Genomic DNA, 23643 nt, shown 5'->3' with positions numbered 1-23643 from the left:
GGATACTCACGAAAGAATCCTGCAGCAACTTATTCGGGCGATTACAAGCAGCTAGTTCTGTCATAAATTGGTATATTAGTGCTAGCTGGATTCTGCGGCTGGATGGAGAAGTATACTGATTTGCAGCACCCGTCGTACGTTCCGGGCACATTCAATATCTATTCGAATGGCCCTGTCGAGGGAGACTCGCTTGCCAGGCAAGCGCTAGGTATTAAGAAGGATCGCAACGGTGTTGTGCTGGTGCCCCAGCCGTCGGATTCGCCGAACGACCCACTTAATTGGTCGTATTGGCGGAAAATCATGCACTTTGCACTGATGGCGTTTATCACCGCGTTCACGGCAGCCACCAGTAACGACGCAGGCGCCACGACCGAGTCCCTGCATAGCATCTATGGGATCACATATGATTCGATGAACGTTGGCGCTGCGGTATTGTTCCTGGGGGTGGGGTGGTCTGCTCTGCTTTTTTCACCTTTGCCTTCGCTTTTCGGACGCAAGTTGACGTATATGATCTGCATCACACTTGGGCTCTTTGGAGCCATGTGGTTCGCGTTGGCGACGAAAACTGGACATGTAATTTGGTCGCAATTGTTTGTTGGCATGAGCGAGTCCTGTGCGGAGGCACACGTGCAGCTGTCGCTGTCGGACATCTTTTTCCAGCACCAGCTAGGGTCTGTTTTGACAGTTTATATTATGGCAACCTCTGTCGGTACCTTTCTGGGCCCGTTAATTGCTGGCTACATTGCATCTTTGACGAACTTTCGGTGGGTGGGATGGTGTGCCGTAATCATCTCGGCATTCCTACTGTTATGGATAGTTTTCGGCTGCGAGGAAACATACTTTGATCGCAGGCTCTACCAAACACCGCTCACGGTTGTTGCCGGGCATTCCACCGACGAAGAGGACAATAAATGCAGTGCATGCGCAGGGACCACCACCGGTGCCGAGAAGCGGTCTCTCGCCTATGCGAGCAACACGGAACTCAATGAGCGCGTGGTCATGCTTAATACGCAGTTGATAGATGGGTCCGAGGAACCACCGAAACGGTATTTTAGGCGCATCCGGCTCATTACGCGTGCAACGAACTTCAGGGGCTGGGGGGTAAAGCAGTACTTCAAGTATCTGGGACTGAACTTGCGGATGTTTCTGTTTCCGCCTGTGTGGCTGTCCGGGCTTTATTGGGGGACCCAGGATGTGTTTCTATCTTTCTACCTGACAACACAGGATACAAACTTCTACGACGAGCCGTGGAACTATAGCACTTACCGTGTGGCTATCATGAATGTCCCCACCCTGCTCGGCGCAGTCGTCGGCTGCATGTACGCAGGCGTTATCAGCGACGTATTTGTTCTCTGGCTTGCACGCCGCAACAATGGGATCCTCGAAGCTGAGTTCCGCCTCTACTTCGCTGCAGTTGCCGGTATCGCCGGTACTCTCGGTCTCATCCTGTTCGGGTATGGTGCAGCCCGCGCGCTGCCGTGGCAGACAGTTTACATCGGGCTTGCGTTCATTGGTTTCACCTGGGGTTCCTTCGGCGATATCGCCATGGCATATCTCATGGACTGCTACCCCGAGATGGTGCTGGAAGGCATGGCCTGCACTGCAGTGATCAACAACACGCTCTCTTGCATATTCACACTCACCTGCTCCTATCTCCTGGACACGTATGGTAACAAATCCACCTATCTGGCTCTTGGCCTCCTGAACTTGGGGATTACCTTGCTCGCTGTTCCAATGTTCTTATATGGCAAGCAGATCCGTACCTGGAGTAAGCCGTGGTACATCCAGTCCGTCCAGATCAGAGACGCGCTATGAAAACTACACACTACTGCGTCATATATAATCGTATCTATACTTTTTCATACTAATCCAACGGTCACTGTTCCATTACGGCGTACATTTTTTGGCTGGTCGTTGATGTTCGGAGCCGGCCTAGGGTGCTCGTAAGCGTAAAATAAAAAATTGTCCTTCTTGGCATATTGCTTTCACTGAAAGTCAAGGTCACAACGTATAGCATCTTGCATCACCGCAACATCATATATCAGTGAAGTTCATGCGGCAGTGACAGGACTCGGGTATACTTGAAGATTCAGCAGGATGTCTATGGACCAGTACACAGATAGACATCACCCGGACTACATCCCAGGAACATTCAATATTTATGCATCTTTCCCCGGAGATAAAGCCGAAAGATGGAGTAGGCTCAAGAAAGACAGCTGCGGCGTGCTTCTGACGCCGCAGCCGTCCGACTCGCCCAACGATCCGCTAAACTGGTCGGTCTGGCGGAAGTACGTCCACTTTGGGCTGATGTCATTCATAACAGCGTTCACTGCGGCGACCAGCAACAACGCGAGCGCAGCGCAGGACTCGCTAAACGAGCTATATGGCATAACTTTTGCGGCCATGAACACAGGCGCGGGAGTGCTCTTTCTCTGCATCGGGTGGGGGACCCTGGTGTTTGCTCCTCTTTCAAGTCTATATGGGCGAAAAATCACCTACATGATATGCATTGGCTTCGGGCTTCTGGGTGCAATATGGTTTGCGTCGACGTCTAATACGAATGATGCGATATGGTCGCAGGCGCTTGTGGGCGTGAGTGAGGCCTGTGCAGAGGCACAAGTGCAGCTTTCGCTGTCCGACATTTTCTTTCAGCACCAGCTGGGATCAGTGCTTACAGTGTATATTCTGTGCACGTCGATCGGGACATTTCTGGGCCCACTGATCGCAGGCTATATCTCATCGCTAACCAACTTTCGCTGGGTCGGTTGGGTCGGAGCTATTGTCTCTGGTGGGTTACTGTTGGCGTTCCTGTTCTTCTGTGAAGAGACCTACTTCGATCGCAAGGCATACATCACCCCTCTCACATGGACAGACAGCAGTATCTTACGGAGGAACAGCAGTAGCTCGTCTATGTTGACAGTGAATGCCAATATTAATGAGGATAAAGCATCTGGAGGAGGAAAAGATAGTGACGAAGAGCATTGCCGTTTGGAAAGGACCTCTTTGTTGGACGGTGCGGCGGAAGATCCAAAGCCTTATCACCGGCGGATTGCGTTGATCACAAAGGCATCTAATTTAAAAGGATGGGGTTTCAAGCAGTATCTGAAGTATATCGGCATAAATATGCGGATGTTCCTCTTCCCGCCTGTATGGCTGTCTGGTCTCTTCTGGGGTATACAGGATGTTTTCCTCTCTTTCTATCTAACCACAGAGGAAGATTATTATCCAGAGCAACCCTGGAACTTCTCCAACTACCAGGTGGCTCTCATGAATGTCCCGACATTAGTGGGGGCTGTTGTGGGCTGCATGTACGCTGGTGTAATCAGTGATTACTTCGTCTTGTGGATGGCTCGCCGGAATGGAGGCATCATGGAAGCTGAGTACAGACTCTATTTTTCCGCCCCAACAGCCTTCCTTGGAACTCTTGGTCTGTTGCTGTTTGGGATCGGCACAGAACAGCAGCTATCCCTTTCAGTTGTCTACGGAGGCCTCGTATTGATTGGTTTTTCGTGGGGTTGCTCGGGAGATATCGCCATGTCTTTTCTCATGGACTGTTACCCTGAGATGGTACTGGAGGGTATGGTTTGTACGTCAGTTATCAACAATACCCTATCTTGCATATTCACCTTCTTCTGTTCCCCGTTTATCGAAGCTGTTGGAACGCAAAACAGCTACATCTTCCTCGCCGTAGTGAACTTCTCTGTCACTCTCCTTGCATGGCCAATGCTTGTCTATGGTAAGAAGGTAAGAAAACTAACTACCAAGTGGTATAATCAGTCGATTGACCTACGTGATGGTGTGTAATACCTCCGACCAGTGCAGTGACCCGTACCGATATTGCATACAAACATGCATATATAGATTGTATATGTGAACTTCATAGATAAAAATCAATATGATGCTTAAATAAGTGTGTGTGTCTCATTCCTATAATCATCGTGTATAGTTCATCTGAATGTCAGGCTCTCCGTCAAGGACACACTGTGGAATCGGAAGTGGAGCAGCCCAATCATATGATCCAGATTCGAAGTGATACTTTTAACTATATTAAAGTTAAATCAAAAGAGCCTTGTTGGCGCAATCGGTAGCGCGTATGACTCTTAATCATAAGGTTACGGGTTCGAGCCCCGTACAGGGCTTAACTTTTTTGCATTTCTTCAAAGTTCCATTGTAGTTGCTGATAATATTCGCGCCACCGTTCACCCATACTTCTCTACCAACATCTGACGGTAAGTGTCAAGAAATGGCTGAATCGATGCAACGTATAGCGTCGGCCTTTGAGTCTGCCAGAGACCTCACTTTGGAAGCTGCAGCAGTGGCTTCTTCAAGGCTAGGGGAATCTTCATATTTCCACTACTCAAAGTCAATTGACTCCGAATCACTTCCGGGGTTACTCAACTCGAGATACACCCGCGAAGTGCGCGATGGTATGAAGCGCGTAATGTCCCTCATGGGGAGTGGTGACTCGTCAATTGAACTGGAGACCCATTTTGCGGATATTGTCAAGAACATAGGGTCGGACGATGTAAAAGTCAGACGTATGGTCTCCGTCTATCTGTTGAGATATGCAGAGACAAATCCAAACCTAGCACTGTTATCGATTAATTCTATCCAACGCAGCTTATCAGACTCGAACCCTGATGTCCGTGCGCTGGCCTTGAAAACGCTCTCCGATATCAATATTGCGTCCCTGTACCCCATCATCTTGCACTCTCTGAAAAAGACAGTGATAGATTCCAGCGAAGTGGTTCGGTGTCAGGTGGCAATGACGCTTTTGAAGCTATTCAAGGAACAGGGGATATCGATTAAGGATGATGTCATGCCGATGCTGAAAAGTTTGCTAGCTGATTCGGAGCCAAGTGTTGTCTCAGCGGCCCTCTTACTTTTCCAGAAGGCATTCGCACAAGAACTTCAACTTCTACATGGACATTACCGCAGGTATTGTTCTATCTTAAACCAGCTTACTGAAAACGCACAGGCCATCATGATTGACATATTTATTGCTTATGCTAAAGAATACCTTCCAAGGCCAATGGTAAGAGATACATCATCAGATGCGGAAGCAATTCAACTTCCGGATAGCTTTAATCAAATTCCATTCCCTGTTTATGATGTAGAATATGACCATGATCTGAACTTATTCTTATCATCCCTGAAGAAACTACTACATTCTCCAAATGCCATGGTAATTGTGGCAGTATCAAAAGCATTTTATCAGCTTTCGTCACCAAAAACATTCAAGGATTCAGGAATAGTTGATTCACTATTACGGCTGACTGTATCATCATACATATGTTCCGAGATAAAGGAGCTTGTTTTGCAATCGATTCTTGTCTACTGTTGTAGCGATCCTTCATTATTCCGTTCTCATTACAAAAGGTTCTTCCTGATGCCCTCGGATACAGAGAATATTTCGATATTTAAACTCAAAATCCTTTCAATACTGGTCTCTGATAGCAACTGTAAGCACATCGTGAATGAGTTAAAATTCGTTGCTGGCACAGAACAATCCGCATCCATTTTGGTAGAAGTTTCAAACACCCTATCCGTATGCGCCCAAATCTCATCTAAGTGGTCGTCACAGATTATTAGTTGGCTGTTAGATCGAATCAGCTCTAATACACCGATAGATAAGGAAGTAACTGCGTCACAAATCAATGTTCTTCGTTCACTGATACAAAAAGATCCAATTAAGCACATAGCTACCGTGGTGAAGTTGTCAAAAATGCTTTCTAATCATGATTTGCTGCCAAGTGCCAAGGCACCTATTATTTGGTTGCTTGGTGAATACGTTCAAGTAGAGCCACGCATCTGTCCAGATGTCTTGCGGCGGTTGTTACCACAATTTTCAAAGGAGCATGCCCATGTGAGGCTACAGATATTAAACTTGGCTGCGAAGTTACTCTCACATGATGTTGACAGCTATAGTGGAGACATGGAATATGATATTGGAACTTCGCGAATTGGGCAAATGTTTGAAGCTGCACTACAATTGGCAAAGTTTGATGATGAATATGACGTTAGAGATAGGGCTCGGATGCTAGCATCAATATTTGAGCAAAAGCGCTATGAAATAGCTACATTGTTGCTTCAAGCACCTAAACCATACCCAATGGCATCCTTAAATTACTGCCGTGATTCATTTAATCTCTCCGCGTTGAATTTATACCCCGATATGGAAAATTACTATGAACTTCTGCCATGGAATGCAGACCCGCAAGCTTCTGATAGAACACCATGCGAAGTTAAGGATTATAGCAAACTGAAGAACAGTTTTTCCTCCTCATCCTATTTTGGTAGGAATGAAGTTGAATTTACGAATAAACCCAAAAGAAGTGCATCCGTATCCTCGGTGCCCTCGAACACGTTTACATCCTCACATGGAAAGAAATATCAACTACAAAGTCTAGATGAGTTCTTTTCTGACGTGTCTGCAAGACAAAGTGTTCCGAAGGCGAAGAGAGTAATTATAGAAGAAAGCACTAGCGAAGAAACAGACCATACTGATGACGAGTCTGGAAGTAGCTCTGGCGATGAATCTACGGAAAGTTCATATGTTTCATCAAGCGAAGAAGAAACAACAGAATAGTCATACCCCGGCATATGTCGCATATTGAATGGTTTAATACGTAAAGCCGTTTCATCTGTGATAGTTTATATAACTTGCTCTAATTCTTCTATGTAATAGTTCTCTTCCTTAAACACGGGATAACAGGGGACTAGCGCATCAAGTTGTTCGATATATGCCGAATTGTACAACCGCCAGTAAACCTTCCGCACGTTACGAGCTGGATGAAACAGGCCAGCCCAAACATAGTTCATAAATATGGAAGGGCCCAAAGCATATCTAAGTGCTTCTAATCCCTCAAGTATGCGGACAATGGCGTGTGGGGACGTTTCGAAGACGTTGGGCATTATAAGATTTAATAGGTGAATGAATAAGTCTTCATAGCCGAGCCCCATGCAACCCAAGGCCAAATGCCTAACAACCGTCGAGGCGGTCTGTCGATGTACCAAATCTCTATCAATCAACGCGTCTTGTAAAAGTGGCGATATAACGTAAAGGTAATCCTTGGACATGCGTCCTATATATTCAAACATAAATGACATCGCCTTCAGGACACCATTCTGCACATTTGTCTCCGGTGTTTTGTAATCATTCATTAAGGCAGGTAACACTGTAAATGGCTGGCAAGTCTCTGCAACGATACCAATTGCGACAGCTGTGCAAACACGGAGCTGGCGCTCCTGGACCTTTAGATTATTCAACAGGGCAACCAAAACATCCTGTGGTCCTATGGCTTTGGCGATAAAACCGAAGGTGGCGTTCGCAGATATCCGAATGGATTTAGAAGGACTTTTGAGCATCTCCAACAGCTCAAAACAAATCCGCATCCATTCCTTAGGAGGCACGTATTCAGGGCCACGGTTTGCAATACGACCAACAAGCTTAATAGTGTTATCCTGAACCTTTTTGTGTCTATTTCGCAAGATTGGTGTTAGAGTGGGGAGGATTTGGTTCACTGGGGGTTGCAAGTCCTTCAGGATTGTAACCGCTACAATTGTATCCATAGCTGAAATAATAGACCCAAGAACATCAGGGTAAACCTCACCAAGGGACTCATACAGAATGATGTTCAATTTGTGCAGCATCTGAATCTCTGCGCATGCGTATATTACAGGCACCATAACTGTGCACAGGTCGGCGGCGTGCTGACGAAGGACCTGGTTCTTATTCCTCAGTCTAGTCAGGACAGTACTAATTATTGGCCCCAAGTACTGTTTCATTCTTTTGTCCAATGAGGTGGCCAAGGTACCGAAGGCCCTGAATATAATGCGGTCCTCAGATGTCTGTTCCTGGAAGGCTATCAATAGTGCATCGACAAGCCTATTTTCAAGCTCTTCGTCGATATCAGCGCTGCCCAGGAGTTGTACCACCCTATTCGTCGCGTGCGCAGCCATTGTGCGGAAAGGCTCGGATTCATCTCTCAGTGGATTTAAAAGGTTGCCCAACGTAAAAGCGCATCCTAACTTCAGAGATAGAACCACTGTCGTGTAGATAACTTGTTTATTGAGCTGTGGATCGAGAGCCACCCTTCTAATCCAGAAATTACTGAAGAAATGAGGCGCTACATGTTCCCGCAGGAACTGCGGCGTCACGCCCTCCGTGCCGCTGCACTTTTGCAGTACTTGCAAAACGGTCCTCTTCATCTCATCGTCTGGCGACGCAAACTCGCGCTGAACAATCCGCATGACTTCCTGAGTGTAGTATCCTGCGTACTCAGGGTCCATGAGGGGTATGATGAAGCCAAGTGCTCGCAAAAACGCCGCAAGTGCCTTGCCCCGGTGGGTTTTCACGCCCCGCCACAGTGGCTCCAATGCAACGTTGAACGCCTCTATTCCGTACGGATGGCTGCTTTGTGCGAGGGATGCGACCGACTGCGCTGCCATAATTCGCACCATCGGATGCTGGTCTGTCAGACCCATGTAGACGCATCTGACGAGATCGTTCAGGTACGGCAGGATGCCGATCCCGACCAAAATGGAAGTCTGTTGCACAATCTTCATACCCGTATGGCGAGCGCGCCAGGACTTCTTCGAATAGCACACCGCGCGGATGAACGGCACTAACTGGGGGATCCCCAGCGACTTCGCCACGACAGCCACGGCCCGTGCAGTGATGTTCCGGATAAACTCGTCCGCGCTGTCAATGTCCGGCCGTATCGTTGACACCATGGTCCCGAGGCCCACCGCGCGCGCCAGATTCGAGATGATCTCCCGCCCGCTCGTTCGTACGAGCTCGTCCTCGTCCACCAGCATCGGCGCCGTCACAATCAGGATCTTGTGCGTGTACGGACGCGCCAGACTGTTGAGGCGCAGCAGTAGGCGGTCCACCATCTTTATCACCAGGTGCCGCTCCTGGTCGCTCAGCGTTCGGTCCAGAACGATTGGTAGGATGCTGGCGAACAGCGGCTCCGCGCCATACTCTGCCGCCCGGTCCGTCAGCGTCCGCAGCGCCGCCTTGCGCGTCGCCGGCACCCCGTTCTTCACGCGCAGCACCAGCCGCAGCACCTGGCGCTGCAGCTGCTCCTCCTTGCTCAGCTCCTCCTCATCGCGCCCGTCCAGCAGCTGACCGAAGTGCTGCTTGTCCGACGCCTTGAAGAACTGCAGGTCCTTGACCCCCGGTATCTCCTGCACCAGCTCGTTCTGCAGCTCCCGCTGCTCGTCCGCGCCCATCCCCGGCAGCGTGTAGCCTTCGCCTTTGTCCGCATTCTTCGGCCTCTTCGCCACCTGCTGCAACGCAGCCGCCGTCTCCGGCGCCCGTTTCGCGATCTTTCCGTCTAGTCCCCGTTCAAACCGCCGATCTTGGTACCTTTCCGCCCTTGTGCTGGCCTGCTCCCCGCTCTGCTGGGCCTCAGAATCCCGTTCCAGCGCATCGTGCACTTCCTGAGGCATCGTATACTGCTCCAGCAGCGAGTGTTTCTCGTCAGCCTGCTGGCTCTTCACAAACTGTATGCCAGCCATGAGATACACCTCCACGTTTAGTTATAGTTGCCGATACTGCCTGCTTCGAGCTAAGGGTTTGACTAATAGTGTGATGCCCGGAAGTTTTTTTTATTTTAAAGGTGTAGTGTCCATTTATAACAACTGCAAGATCGTAACGTTGGCTACCAGTCGTGCCAGATAGCCATACGATAGCATTACGGGTTGAGGCAGGGCCTGAGCAAACTCATGAAGGCTAGCATAATAGGGTTATGGGCGCTCAGCTCGCTCATTGGGGTATCAAACGGCCTAAATAATATGGAAGGCTCGCGGGAGCGCACAAATGCGTCAATGTCTGGGGTAGATGTAAATTCAGGGAGCGATATAAGCATAGAGACCGCGGTTGTGGGTGCTGCGGCGAACGGGCAGGGTGCTGTGGGCGGGGTTGCGGACGAACGGCGCGGGCTTGTGTCGCTAGCGGCGCCCGCCAAGTACCCGTATATGGAGCACCTGGGGCTGCGGCCGCTGCCTCGCAACGCGCTGCTGGCATCGCTGCAGTTCTACATGCAATCCAACTCGTTCCAGGTGGGGAAGCAGCAGGACGGTTCGGACTATAACCACTACACCGTGTTCCCCAAGTCGATCACGCCGGTGATGGAGAACACGCAGACGCGGCAGCTGCACCTGCGGTTCACGCACGGGCTGTGGGACCACGAGAACTGGGGCCAGCTTCCGCACGCGGGGGCGAAGTCCGGGGGCTCTGGGGTCGAGCTGTGGGCGGTGATGGAGGCGGGTAGCCGGGACGAGGCATTTCGGAACTGGCTGCTGATGACGCACTCGCTGAGCGGCCTCTTCTGTGCATCAATCAACTTCATAGACTCGACCAAGACGACGTTCCCGGTCTCGTCTTTCCAGCCGCGCACGGACGAGCGGATCCCGCTGCTGAACGGTACCAACCATCTCTACCTCCTGCGCGGCTCGCTGGCCAATGAGCCGGTGTGCACTGAGAACCTGACTCCGTTTCTGAAGCTGCTCCCCACCCGCGGCAGGCAGGGCTTGTCCACGCTGCTTGAGGGCCACAAGGTTTTTGGCTCGCGGTGGCACTCGCTCTCGCTCGACGTGTCCACGATCTGCTCTGAGGAGGGTTTGTGTCACTATGAAATGGAGGAGTTTATAGAACTGGCCTTGGACGTGCCCAGCACGCTTGCGCGTGTGGAACGGCCGATTCCAAAGCCATTGGATGGTTCGAACTTGCGCTGTGACACCTCCAAGCACCATGACAGCTGGACCTGCTTTCCGCTTTCGGATAGCACGAGCGCCAAGATAGAGCTGTCAAAGTTGTTTGGGCGCTATATTATGGATGCTACTGAGCTCTCGGACACTCCTTCCAAGGCTTGCGTTAAGGTCTCCGACAACTGGAAGGTGCTCATAAAGGCGGGCGACGCATATTTTACCACCGCAACTAACTGTTTTGACGTGAAGGGCAAGAAGTGGCACGACATCTACCTAGATACCGACGATACAACGAAGGTGTACCCCGTTGACAGCTCGCCCGTGTTTGTCACGAGATCTTTGACGGGGTACTCGCAAGACAAGGGCGGTCTCCGCACGGTTTTCAGAAACCCCACGGACCAGCCCGTTAGTCTGGTGTATTTCGAATCTCTCCCATGGTACATGCGCCTGTACCTGTCGACAGTCAAGATCGAAACAGACGACAACCTGTCGATTAACGATGTCATCAAGTCGACCTACTACCTGCCAGCGCGGGACCGAGAGAGGCCTACACACTTGGAATACCAGATGGTCATTCCCGCAAACACGACGTTTGCTCTGACCTATCAGTTTGACAAGTCGCTGCTTCAGTATGCTGAGTATCCTCCCGATGCGAACCACGGTTTTGAAATTGAGTCAGCAGTGGTCACCGTTCTCTCGCCGTTCAAATACGAGTTCAGAACTGCTACTCTGCTACTATCGCTATCCACCCCTGACTTTAGCATGCCATACAATGTCATCATACTGACATCGACCGTCATGGGTCTCATATTTGGCACACTGTTTAACATGCTCGTAAAGAAGATCACTACCGTAGAGGAGGCTGACAAGCACATGCAACACTCTGGGCTGAGGGCGAGAGCTCGCAGCATCAAGCAAAATCTCTTTGACAAGCTTGGCTCGCAAAAACTAAAGAAAGACTGAGTGCGCGAGGGAGGGCACCTATGCGGTAGTCTTTATATATATACCCGTGTATGTAACAACGCCCTAAAAGGGATCTTCATATGGGTCTTCCTCATCATAATCATCGTCCTTCTCAAACTCGTAAACTATGGCGCCGCCAGTGTTGAAAGACTGGGCCTCCAGGAAAGGTAGTTCAAGCTTCTCTTTCGCCTGCTTCTGCTTCTGCGTGGTAGACAGATTGAACGTCGTCAGACCTTCCAGGTGTGCGGGCTGCTCGGTGTCACGGTCCGCCGCGCCGTCGAGCAGGGAGTATGAGTGGTTGGTGGAGTCGATTCTGAAACGGTAACTCAGCGATCGCCCGGACTTCCGGCGGTTCGTCAGCGTGAGCGCGTATACAGGGCCGTTCAGCCGCCTTGGGACCACGAAGCGCGCAAGCTGCTCCTCCAACTCCTCAGCGTCCTCCTCTGGCACAAGAGGGGCAACCTCCAGGATGGTCACCGACATAAAACGCAACAGCTCCAGGCCGTCCGGATAGTGCTGGAGCGCGGGCTCCGTGAAGCGCGGCATCGAGCTGTGATAGGTGGCCACTACTGTCACCCCCGGTCCCGCCAGCCCACCCACAAATCGCCCAAGCTCGTCAACTGGCACGTAGTTCATCGAATCGACCACCACCAGCCATTGGCTCTCGCCAGGCGCCCCAGACCCCGCTAGTGCTCGCTTCGCCTGTGCAACCACCTCCTCTGCCGAAAGCGCGCTGCAGTTTATGAATTGCGTGGCATACGATGGCCTATTCGCCGTTTCGTATGAAAGGTAGAGCAGCTGCAGTGGCGTGTCTTTCAGCTGATGCACAAACTCTCGTATCAGGTAGTGTGCGCTCTGCGCAACAGTGTCGACGCACAGAAGCAGCGAGGACTGCTCCCTGAGCGAAAAAATACGCTTCAAAAGCACACACGGGTTGTGCAGTGTTGAACTCATCCTAGCGTCCTCGATAGCGTCCTCAACAACCCACAGCGGTGCCTCAGATGCCCCCAACGTAGTACCTCATCGCAGAGTGAAAAGTTTCGACAGATCATATCGTTACATACGTTTGAGACCTTAAATGCGGTCACTCGCTGTACATGAAGAATAACACAAGCAGACCCTCCAGAAGCGCATGCAGCCTCCTGATCGACCGAGTAACGGTCATAACCAACCGTCACTTGAAACAACGTGTCAGCTCAAGATACTGTAGAGGGAAGACGTGTTGTGGTGTGTGGGTGTGTGCTCCCTGCGTTATCCACTAATGGCATATGTTATACAATGAACACTGCAAACCACAGTCGAAGTCAAACAGGTACCAAGGTGCAGTAAGCTGTGCTGGTTGTGTGCGAGGTCGCGGAGGCAGTATAGGCCAAGAAACGATTTCTACAGGGAAAATGCCGGTTGTATATGGTCCGCAGCCACTAAATTGTTTGAACACTGAGACCAGGCACGGGTTTGACGAGCAGTACTCCAGTGAGCAGCTGCTGGAGTCGCTGGCGAACGGGTTTATCTTCTACTTTGACGACAAGCGTCACCGCAGCAATGGGAACCCGATGTCAGAGGAGGAGAAGCAGCAAGACGCGCACAACTACTATCAGCCGATCCTCGACTGGAAGATCGTGAAGGAGCGGCAAAAGACGGTGTCTGCAGCGTTGCTGCTATGTCTGAATTTGGGTGTTGACCCGCCCGACGTGATCAAGACGCATCCGTGTGCGCGGCTGGAGTCGTGGGTGGACCCGCACAACTTCCAGGACTCGAAGAAAGCAATCGAGCAAATCGGCAAGAACCTGCAGGCGCAGTATGAGACGCTGTCGCTGCGGACGAGGTACAAGCAGAGTCTCGATCCGTGTGTGGAGGATGTGAAGCGATTCTGCAACTCGTTGCGGCGCGCGTCCAAGGATGAGCGGATTCTATTTCATTACAATGGGCATGGGGTGCCACAGCCCACGCCTTCCGGCGAGATCTGGGTATTCAATCGGGGATACACGCAGTACATACCTGTCTCCTTATATGACCTCCAGACGTGGCTGGGGGCACCATGTATCTACGTGTGGGATTGCAACAGCGCGGGTAACATTGTGTCGAACTTTCAGAAATTCGTCCAGAAGCGAATAAAGGACGACCAGGACGGGAACCACGACATGACGGCGCCTTCTTCCACCCAGGCATACATAGACTGCGTTCAGCTGGCTGCTTGCAGGTCTGGGGAGCTATTGCCGATGAACCCAGAATTACCCGCTGATCTTTTTACTTGTTGCCTCACAGACCCGATAGAAATCTCTGTTAAAATCTTTCTAATGCAATCACCCCTAAAAGACACTAAATACTCGATACTCTTTCAGAATGATGACTCTCGCTATGGTTCGGATAACCTTAACCGCATGCCTAATATTTCGATACCGGGGAAACTTTCTGAGAGACGAACGCCGCTGGGAGAGTTGAATTGGATTTTCACGGCGATTACAGATACCATTGCGTGGACATCCCTACCACGGCCTTTGTTTAAGAAATTGTTCAGGCATGATCTAATGGTCGCTGCCCTATTTAGAAGTTTCCTATTGGCAAAGAGGATCATGCCCTGGTATAACTGTAACCCCGTTTCAGACCCTGTTTTGCCCGACAATATTGCGGAACATCCAATGTGGAAATCATGGGATTTGGCTATTGATGAAGTTCTAACAAAGTTGGTCGATGATATGCATCATAATATGGATAATGGATCTGGAAAACTGGAAGTGCAAGCTTTATTGCAGCAGAGGCAGGGTCCTGTCAGATCTGAAACTAGCATTAATGGTATGCCTGAGTCATTAAATTCGCGCAATCCAATGGGGAACCTCAGCACTATGTCATTGGCGAATATGAATAATAACAAAGCATCTTCAAGCAATCCATCAATACAAAGTTCTTCTTCTTCTGCACTTGCACAGGGTCAACAGCAGCAGTTTACTAAATTCTTCGAACAACATCTCACTGCATTTGAACTCTGGCTAAAATACGGCGCGAATACAAGACATCCTCCTGAGCAGCTACCTATAGTCCTTCAGGTATTGCTGTCGCAAGTACATCGTGTGCGGACTTTAGTGCTGCTCTCTCGATTCCTCGATTTGGGACCTTGGGCAGTCTACTTATCGTTATCCATTGGAATATTTCCCTATGTCCTGAAACTACTCCAAAGTCCTGCACAGGAGCTAAAGCCAATTCTGGTTTTTATCTGGGCCAGAATTATGTCAATTGATTATAAGAATACACAGACAGAACTAGTAAAGGAAAAGGGCTACCTTTATTTTGTTAAGATGTTAGTTCCAGAATGGGGAACACAACGTCCAGCGTCAAATACAGGAAGCCCATTAACGCTCACTGCACCTGTTAATATAAATGTGCAACGTGCTTCTTCACAGGTAAACCCTGGTAATACTACAGCGGTACTAACTAGCAACACTACTGATGAGCAAAAGGCCATGGCCACTTTCGTGTTGTCTTCCTTCGTTAATGATTTTCCCCTAGGTCAAAAGTACTGCTTCAGTCAGGAATTGGTCCAGAAGTTGTGTTATTATGTTGACAATTCAGAGGTTCCACTATTACGCCAATGGTGCATTATTTTGATTGGTCAGCTTTACCTGAATAATCCTCTTCACAAAAGCATCTGTTTACAAGAAATGTTTCTTGCTCGGATAATACGATCCTTAAAGGATCCTATTCCTGAAATCCGCTGTGCAGCATTATTATCCATGAAGTACTTTTGCTCCGATTATGACGACGCCGATTTGATTTTAAAGTTGCATCAGGAATGTCAACAACAGATTCCTCAGCTACAATCACGATTGCAGCAATTCCAAACTACAAGCCAACAAGCGCAGCAGCAACAGCAACAGCTCCATATCCAGCAGCAGCAGTTCCAGGTGCAGCAGCAACTGCAACAAGTACAATCTTCTATGGTGCAGCTGCAGCATGTTGATATTAAGCAGCTCAAGAGAGAAGAGATAAAAATGATATCTGCTGCATTGGTGCATGTCAATGATGGATCACCAATGGTCCGCAAAGAATTGATTATCTTTATCTCTCAGGTAGTTGAAAGGTACATCACCTTTTTTATTGTGATTGCCTTCAACGAATTAACAGAAGAAATAATAACATTAGAGTTTGACAGCAACGAAGCCAACGACCTCAAGCGCAGAACAATGGTTGGTCATGGATCCATTTTCAACACTGTATGGAAGGCTCTCTTGATCCTTGCGGCTGATCCTTTCACTGAGAACAGTATTCTGGCAGGAGATGTCATTGATTATATCCTGATCAAGCTGAAGGATCATCCTGATTTAGGAGAAATTGTGACCGAAATGGAGAAGTACCTGATAAAAAGAACTGCCAATTCTCATCCTAGTGGGTTGGCCATGGTGGGAATGGCCGCTACAAAGCTGCCTACTCCAAAAAGGCCAATTAGTCTAGGCGCCTATGATAAAAGCAGACCGACACCAAGCGCTAAAAAGACGCCGCCATCCAGTCAGCGCAGTTATTCGCTAAGTGGTCTTTTAAAGAGTTTGAGGTTGACAACAGAAGAGCAGCCTGCTGCCTCAATAACAAATGCTAACAAGAAACATCATCTTTCGTTATTAAGCGTTCCTTATGGAGTAGCACCTATACCTCCAACACCTAATTATAAGAAGAGAACTGGGCCGCTTGTGATGCCGCTAAAAAGCATGTTCTTAGAATACTGCCGGGAATACTTCCAGGAGCCACAGATGAAGAAAAAAGAAGCAGACGAACCCGGTAGTGTTGAGTATACCGCTCGTTTATGGAGAAGAAACAGAAACGAACAAATAATTCAGGAAACTCAAGCCCAAAAACAGCTGTCCTTATATGGTGATTGGTCGAGAAAGGTTGCGAGTGTTGATAATAAGACTCAGCCAAAAATTCTACGTTTGATGCAGTTCGAAAGCTATCTTGTTTCTTCAGATGATAGAGATAACGTCGCTGTCTATGACTGGGAAGAAAATAAACATTTGGCCAGGTTTTCGAATGGAAATCCGTTCGGGACGAAGATAACTGATATGAAATTTTTAAATGAGGATGACGTTCCGCTATTATTAACTGGCTCATCGGATGGTATTGTAAAAATTTATAAGGATTTCAACTGCCTGGAAAATATTGAACTCATTTCATCGTGGCGAGGGTTAACTGATCTTTTGCTGACGCCGAAGTCTACTGGTTTGCTAACTGAATGGCAGCAGAGTAGAGGATCTCTGCTTGCTACAGGAGATGTTAAAATAATTAGGGTTTGGGATGCTTTGACAGAATCTGTTGAAGTTGATGTCCCGGCTAAGTCTTCATCGCTCATAACATCATTAACTTCGGACCAGTTATCAGGCAATATATTTGTAAGCGGCTTCTCTGATGGTTCAATTCGGGTTTACGATAGACGCGTCGACCCAAGGGATTCCATGGTTCGCCTATGGAAGCCATCTGGAGGCCGACCTATATCATGGATAACCAATGTGCATCTACAACGTGGTGGATACAGGGAGCTTGTGAGCGGAACTAACAACGGTGTAGTTGAATTGTGGGATATCAGACAAGATAAGCCGGTGCTAACATTTACAGATTCTGGACAGAATGGGGGGAACGGTTACAACTCTAGCCCGCCTAAGCCAACGACAATGACATCTATACATGTTCATGAACATGCTCCAGTAATTGCGACAGGAACTAAGCATATCAATATATGGACTACATCTGGTGATTCACTGTGCACATTTAAAAACAACGGATCATCACATGTCAGCAGTGTGGCAGGTTCTTTGGCTACAGGCATCAGTGTTTCTCGTTCTTCTACTTCATTCATTTCCTCAATGGCATTCCATCCTCATAGGATGATGTTAGCGGCTGCCAATTCACACGATACGAATATTAACATATATCAATGCCGTGACGCAAGGAACGACTATTCCATTTATTAAAAGTAGAATGGACCTATATTTACTGCTTATTTGGATTACTTTTGTGATGATTTGACCAATTAAGAAGGATGGTATCATCGGTTATATAGAAGTTCAGTACATATATAAGAAATGGGGGTTTTCATCGCCTAGACTGCGATCGAATTTGAGCTCTTCTTTATCACTTTGGGCGAGCATAGCTTTCTTCTTCTTATTCAGACGATAGTAGCAGAACAACTGTAATAGTGTCAGGAATATGGCAGCTATCTGTAGACTCATACAAAGAGTTAAACCAGTTTTGTAGCCCGGTTTTTCCGCCTCAGTAAATATTTGACCGGCCACCAAGCCTGAAGAAGAGCCGCTGAACAGATTGATTCCCAGTGCAGTAGCTCTCTTGTAGTAGTTGCTCACGTTGCCACTCAGCCATAGACAGTTTGTTGATGCATTAACATAAATTCCCAAAGCTAAAACAAAGATGCCAAAGAACTTGACGGCATTTGAATGGGAACCAAGAACAATTGCGAGTCCAATGGCGCATGTGACGCATGCGCCAACAATAAACGGAGAACGTAAACGAAGCTTATCGGACAGATATGCGCAGATAAAAAACGTAATTGCTGTAAAGAAATAAACTGGTACAGTCATTAGTTGGGCCCTTATGTGAGTGAATCCCATTCCAGATATAATAATAGGCATAAAAATCGTTAAGCCGAAAGTCGTTAAATCAATGCAGAACAGTGAAATAGCTGAAATCCATGTTTTGACATCCCTCACAGCCAGCCACAGCTGCCTCCACTCAAAACGTTCATTCGGATTATAGGTATACATTGTTTCATATCGCCTGATGATATACTCTCTCTCTTCTTTGTTGAAAAACCATGAGTCCTGTAAATTTTTGCTTAACCCAAACCAATAAAAAGGCACAACAGCAAGTGTTAGGGCGCCCTCAACAATATAGATGTACTGCCAAGCGTTCAACGAACCCTTAATATGCGCGCATCCGTACGAAATCAGACCACCGAACGATGATGATACACAAGCGGCGAAGAATACCCATGCAAACCTGATAGCATATTGTTCCCGTCTATAGCAAACCGATAAATACATGTTTATTGCGGGGTATATGTTACCTTCGAATGCGCCGAGCAAGATACGAATCAAAAGCAGTTGCCAATAATTTTTCACCCAAGCAGTGCATAATGAAATTAGCCCGAAACCAATAATGCATCCCGTCATCATCACGGGTGCACCAACAATGTTCATTAAGTTAGCACCTATTGGATCGAATGTAATATACGTTGCAAAGAATACAGTAACACAGTTACCATACTGGTTTCCAACCAATTTGAGGTCTTCAGTCATTCCAGCAATCGCTGCATTACCGATATTGGATTTATCCAGGTTGGATAGGAAATAGAGAATGCACATTAGCGGAAGTAAACAAAGATCCATCTTCCGCACTATACGTCTTTCCATGGGATGATCTAAGCCCGGCTCAGCGACATCTTCATCGCTACCTATCTCTATCTCAAACTCTTCATTATTTGCCTTTCTAAGGGGACCAGTGTTGCTCCTATCAACTTCCATCATACCCATATACAATCCCTTGGGCCTTTATATGAAGCCCGGACTTCCTGTGAACCTGTGTCCCTATTGGAATCACTGTTTTATACAGCTTTGGTAGATATATTCGTCAGTCGCCTACAAACTTTGCTTTTTTATTTTTTTTTTAACCTCAGAATCTGTCAGGTTTTAGACCTGACATTCAAATATAATTTCTGTATATATCTGTTGGATTTTCGACTTATTAGTCTGGCATACTACGCTATCTACTATGTGTTTTATACGACCAGAGAAGCAGCAATTCTCGTATGCCAAAAGGTAGCACGGCTCTAACCACGCAATTCAGCATGTATGCCTTTTACGGGCGTCGATTTATGACACTGATCACTACACAGTTGTGGAAAACATAATATCATACGAATATAGGTTCAACGATATATACTGTACCTCGCTAGGTTGTTTCGATAGGCTACGTATAATAAGGCATGTTCCAATATGCCATTGCCAGGATCATCTGGTACGTATACATAGTCCAGTCCTTGAATAAGAAAAGATGGGAAAACAGTATTGCAGTGACCGCAAGGTACCGCGCTATCATCCTGAGGTCCTGTGGTATACTGCGACATACATATTGTATCGCGTTTTTCAGGCGGTATATGTTCCCAGCCAATAACATACTCTTGTCGGAAAGAATAGATTCCATTATATTCAGTCAATCTCAGTACAGAAAGTAGGCCTATTTGGGACGCCACAACAATACACGAAAGTTCGCGGATATAGCATACAATTGATATGCGATTCAAGTGTTCTATCGCCGGTTGACATGTAGTGACATCTTTTGTAGGAAATAGTTCATCCATTGTAAGTGCATTGACTATTAGCGGGTCAGATCGAACGAGATAAACAGAGGTATTGGTTGTTATCACAAACATATAATCCTGGGATACAACGCTGTCAAACTCTGGGCCTTCTGCTTTGTGTCTAGATTCCTTTTGCAGGCTTGAGAATAACCTGTACAATTTTTTGATGTGGTTAGTAAGAGACGCATCAACGATATCATCGCACAAAGTTCGGTTTCTTTCCCCTGCAAGCGGGAATGCGCCTTCATTACTTCCCGAATCTTCTCCATGAGTCGATGGTCTCGGCGTTGAAGCTTGTAGTGTCAAAGGTTCTATTCTTGGAGAAGGTTCTATCTCTATTTTTTGTCCCCAGAAAGAATCATTTGACATCCAATATCTTGTAACTTCCCTGGGATGTAATCTTTGAATAGCGGGGTTTCGGTACAAGCTGCTACCTGCCAGATTATTATTTAACGATTCTTCTGGTCCGTGAAGGTGACGTATAAGGTGGACGCTATTGGGTTTCTTTTCCAACATAGGTTGTTCATCAAATGAGAGGTAAAATGGTTCCTGCTGGGAACGCGACGAAGGCTCCTTTACTTTAAGTCTTAACAAGGCGTCAACATATTCTTTTTGAATCGTTCTAGAAGTGGTTACAAAATCCATATTGCGTCTTAGATCTGACTCCTGAACGCCTTTGTCTAGTTTCTCATCCCCCAGTGGTAAATCTGAACGAGGGACAAAGTACATGCAACTGTCCTCATCATTGTAAGTCATACAATTGGATTTGATTCGCGCCTTACGGTATGGAATAATGTCGCCATCTCCGTTGAGTAACTGAGCGCAAGCGAAATGAAACTCCATAATCCCATCCATGCACTGGTATCCATTAAAAAGATCAAGGCGGCTCACTGGTACAAAGAGCTGGGCCATATTTGCCGCAATTCCCATTATAGGAGAATGGCTTGGTATACTAGGAAAGCTGTCTAGTATCAAACTACCCTGGTATATTAGTTCTAAATCCTTCTTCTTTTGCTCTTGATCATAGGTGTTGGTTAAATACTCGTAGGCCGTTGTTCTGTGGAAATCTTTGCGGGACACGGGTGTTATAGTCCAACACCAGCTGGTAAAGTATTGCTCGTCCCAATACTCCCAGGGAATTTTAATTTTGTCCGTAGCTCCATCCCGTTCCATATACAGAAACGGTTGAATGCGTATAGTACCGACGCTGCCATAGATACAAGTGTATGCTAGGGTAATATCAAACCCTGGAGAGGTGTTCTTGATAAAATTTACGCATGGCACATTGTGTTCAGTCGTGATCTCTTCAATGGCAAATCTTGTACAGTCCTTGTAATGTGCAAAAAGGGTAATGCCAGTCGGTGCGCTACCGGCATTATGCCCTGCCGCAATTATCTTTATATCCGGATGATCATCGTATATGTCAAAAGCCCAGCACGAGCCTGCGGCTTCTAAGATATAGCGAGGCTGCATAGTTGGCCTTCCAAAGTGATCAATATCGTCTGAAGCATCATAGGCTTTAAAGTCGCGAACAAGGAACATCATTATGTAGCCGCTTTCGCAGCACATCGCGACATACTCATCGCCATAAAAGGAGCATGCCTTGATAAAGTGAATACGATAGTCCATGGGGACTTGGCTCAGAAATCCGGTATCAGGCAGAGGTATTGCGCTGTAAAGCAGGTACGAATCCAGAAGATTGAATGCTCTACTCTGGTGCTTAGTGTCTGCGGAGAGATCGACTTTCGTAAGATCGAACACCCTAAATTCGTAGCCGAGTGCAATAAATAGCACGCTGTTTTCACTAGTGCACATGAGGTTGTTATCAAACGCACAGCCGTGGCGGAAGTCAAAGATGTCCTCGGTTATGCCCTCCTCCTTTATATTCAGGCGCTCCCACTGTGGAAGCAGGGTATGCGCAGGACTAATGCAGTCTCCATTCGTCCCCCATATCGGCTCTGCGGCGGAGCCCTTCTCGTAGATCGACTCAATGAACTCCCTGTCTCGCGCAATCACTTCGCTCGAGTTGAAGGAGTTTGAGAAGTTCAATTTCTCTGCAACGTGGAGACTTTCGAGCCTTAGCGGGCCCGATGTCGACCGTTTCCACATTAGCTTTCTCTGAGCCCCATTACTTAGTTGTCCTTTCAACTTCAGTCTGAGCCTTCGTTCATGGTCCATGCGCAGCTCGCCACCATCCTCAGCTATGTAACCTAGGGAAGCTAGATATAGCCGGAAGGCCACTTTATCCTGCTCGCTGTCTTCCTCCATAGACCTCAATCCTTTTTGGTGGGGGCTCAAAAACCGCATGCGCGATATTATGGAAATCTAAAGACTGTATATCACAATCCAATCAAGGGTGTGTGGCCGAGTGGTTAAGGCGCCTGCGTCAGGGAGCTTAGGGCCGCATTCACGACTGGAGTGCACCAAATTGGGTGGCGGGCCAAGAACCGCCCAGCATTCGCCAGCGTGAAGCCTCTGAGTGATAATATCACTCCGGACGAGAAGCGGATTTGGTCCCTTCTAGTCCGGGGTTCTCGACCATGCAGGTCTGATTAGTTATCAGGCGCGAGTTCGAATCTCGCCACATCCATTATTTTTTGCCGTCAGTTCGGTGTCACGTGACAGCAGCCAACGACGAGAGGGCAGCGGCCCGGGTCGAGTGGGGGACATGGATTGATCTGAACAAAGGCTTCTTCTGCTTGCTACATAGATCTACAAAAACTCCTTTGCCTTCCGGCGGTGGGACTGGCAGTCGCGCAGCCACTGGCGGTACTCCTGCAGCGAACCGATCTTCTCGCCGTAGTAATCTGGAAGCGGATTGCTGAAGCTCTGCGACGACGCATCTACACGGTTCTTTTTGATGTGCTCCAGGAACACGCGGTTCTTGTGGTTGTAGCCCTCCAGCTGCCCGCGGTGCTTCACGCGGAAGAAGGCGCTGCCCATGAGCGGCCCGCACAGGTAGCCCAGCCCGCTGGATGCAAACAGCGCGCCCACCAGCACCACCATCGGGTCGAAGCCGAACAGCATCTGCGTCACGTCGATCTGTACCGTCGAGATGTAAGCCCACGCGCAGTTTGCCGTGAGGAACGCCGTCAGCACGGAGCTGCCGGTGTTGATGCGCCGCTCTGTCTTGCGCAGGGCGAAGAAATCCGGCCACGACAGCTCGCGCCCGGACGTTGAGCCCGCCGCCTGCTGCCACTGCGCCGAGCATGAAAACGCGCGGCCCAACTCGGCCCGCGCTAGTGCAGGTCTCAGGATACCTCTGGCTAGCATTGTCGTTCTTGCAGGGATCCGCGGAAACGGGAAGTCTGCTGGTTGTATTCAACGACAACGTTTTTTCTGTGCGCACGTGATCGTCCTATTTTGTTTCCAGGGTGTTTCCTACGCCTTCCTTCTCTCTGCAGTAGTAGCATGTTGTTTTTTCTCTGTGCGGCAGGTACCGAAACCTCCTCCGTGTCCCATTTGTTTCTATTGCATTACCGGCTTCATCTGTGCGTTATTCGTGATATACATGTTTGTAATCAGACACGTCTTCGGTCGAGCATGGCCCGCCGGTGCCTCGAGACGTTCCACAGAACATGAAACATAGGGACGCATTCGTTATAGGC

At 48.2% G+C, this 23643-nt stretch overlaps 10 protein-coding genes, 1 non-coding gene and 1 pseudogene across 12 annotated transcripts; 7 read left to right on the top strand and 5 right to left on the bottom strand.

Annotated features, from left to right (window-relative positions):
- Window positions 1–102: 102 nt before the first annotated feature.
- Window positions 103–1815, top strand: AGOS_ADR337C (ADR337Cp; the record flags this gene model as incomplete). The annotated part of the gene is made up of 1 exon (NM_209786.1): window positions 103–1815. The coding sequence occupies one exon, from the start codon at window positions 103–105 to the stop codon at window positions 1813–1815; it is 1713 nt and encodes a 570-aa protein (NP_984433.1).
- A 282-nt stretch (window positions 1816–2097) lies between these two features.
- Window positions 2098–3804, top strand: AGOS_ADR336C (ADR336Cp; the record flags this gene model as incomplete). The annotated part of the gene is made up of 1 exon (NM_209785.1): window positions 2098–3804. One exon carries the CDS (start codon window positions 2098–2100, stop codon window positions 3802–3804), a length of 1707 nt encoding a protein of 568 aa, NP_984432.1.
- A 262-nt stretch (window positions 3805–4066) lies between these two features.
- Window positions 4067–4139, top strand: AGOS_t0087. The gene has a single exon. It is a non-coding gene; the product is annotated as a tRNA-Lys (tRNA).
- Window positions 4140–4243: 104 nt separating this feature from the next.
- APL6 (AP-3 complex subunit beta) lies at window positions 4244–6589 on the top strand (the record flags this gene model as incomplete). The annotated part of the gene is made up of 1 exon (NM_209784.2): window positions 4244–6589. One exon carries the CDS (start codon window positions 4244–4246, stop codon window positions 6587–6589), a length of 2346 nt encoding a protein of 781 aa, NP_984431.2.
- A 65-nt stretch (window positions 6590–6654) lies between these two features.
- HSH155 (U2 snRNP complex subunit HSH155) lies at window positions 6655–9525 on the bottom strand (the record flags this gene model as incomplete). Its single annotated transcript, NM_209783.2, has 1 exon — window positions 6655–9525. One exon carries the CDS (start codon window positions 9523–9525, stop codon window positions 6655–6657), a length of 2871 nt encoding a protein of 956 aa, NP_984430.2.
- A 207-nt stretch (window positions 9526–9732) lies between these two features.
- Window positions 9733–11679, top strand: GPI16 (GPI-anchor transamidase subunit GPI16; the record flags this gene model as incomplete). The annotated part of the gene is made up of 1 exon (NM_209782.2): window positions 9733–11679. The coding sequence occupies one exon, from the start codon at window positions 9733–9735 to the stop codon at window positions 11677–11679; it is 1947 nt and encodes a 648-aa protein (NP_984429.2).
- Window positions 11680–11742: 63 nt separating this feature from the next.
- On the bottom strand, window positions 11743–12633 carry IKI1 (Elongator subunit IKI1; the record flags this gene model as incomplete). The annotated part of the gene is made up of 1 exon (NM_209781.1): window positions 11743–12633. The coding sequence occupies one exon, from the start codon at window positions 12631–12633 to the stop codon at window positions 11743–11745; it is 891 nt and encodes a 296-aa protein (NP_984428.1).
- A 314-nt stretch (window positions 12634–12947) lies between these two features.
- On the top strand, window positions 12948–17633 carry KOG1 (ubiquitin-binding TORC1 subunit KOG1; the record flags this gene model as incomplete). The annotated part of the gene is made up of 1 exon (NM_209780.2): window positions 12948–17633. One exon carries the CDS (start codon window positions 12948–12950, stop codon window positions 17631–17633), a length of 4686 nt encoding a protein of 1561 aa, NP_984427.2.
- A 93-nt stretch (window positions 17634–17726) lies between these two features.
- AGOS_ADR330W (allantoate permease family MFS transporter) lies at window positions 17727–19208 on the bottom strand (the record flags this gene model as incomplete). Its single annotated transcript, NM_209779.2, has 1 exon — window positions 17727–19208. One exon carries the CDS (start codon window positions 19206–19208, stop codon window positions 17727–17729), a length of 1482 nt encoding a protein of 493 aa, NP_984426.1.
- Window positions 19209–19603: 395 nt separating this feature from the next.
- CRT10 (Crt10p) lies at window positions 19604–22342 on the bottom strand (the record flags this gene model as incomplete). The annotated part of the gene is made up of 1 exon (NM_209778.2): window positions 19604–22342. The coding sequence occupies one exon, from the start codon at window positions 22340–22342 to the stop codon at window positions 19604–19606; it is 2739 nt and encodes a 912-aa protein (NP_984425.2).
- Window positions 22343–22389: 47 nt separating this feature from the next.
- AGOS_t0086 lies at window positions 22390–22625 on the top strand (annotated as a pseudogene). The gene is made up of 2 exons: window positions 22390–22426; window positions 22577–22625. The product of its transcript is annotated as a tRNA-Leu (tRNA).
- A 122-nt stretch (window positions 22626–22747) lies between these two features.
- PAM17 (Pam17p) lies at window positions 22748–23308 on the bottom strand (the record flags this gene model as incomplete). Its single annotated transcript, NM_209777.1, has 1 exon — window positions 22748–23308. One exon carries the CDS (start codon window positions 23306–23308, stop codon window positions 22748–22750), a length of 561 nt encoding a protein of 186 aa, NP_984424.1.
- Window positions 23309–23643: the final 335 nt, after the last annotated feature.

This window comes from Eremothecium gossypii, chromosome IV (assembly GCF_000091025.4).
Source record: "Eremothecium gossypii ATCC 10895 chromosome IV, complete sequence".
NCBI classification, from domain to species: Eukaryota; Fungi; Ascomycota; class Saccharomycetes; order Saccharomycetales; family Saccharomycetaceae; genus Eremothecium; species Eremothecium gossypii.
The sequence above is the reverse complement of the archived record's forward strand: the minus strand, read 5'-3'. Positions and strand labels throughout refer to the sequence as shown.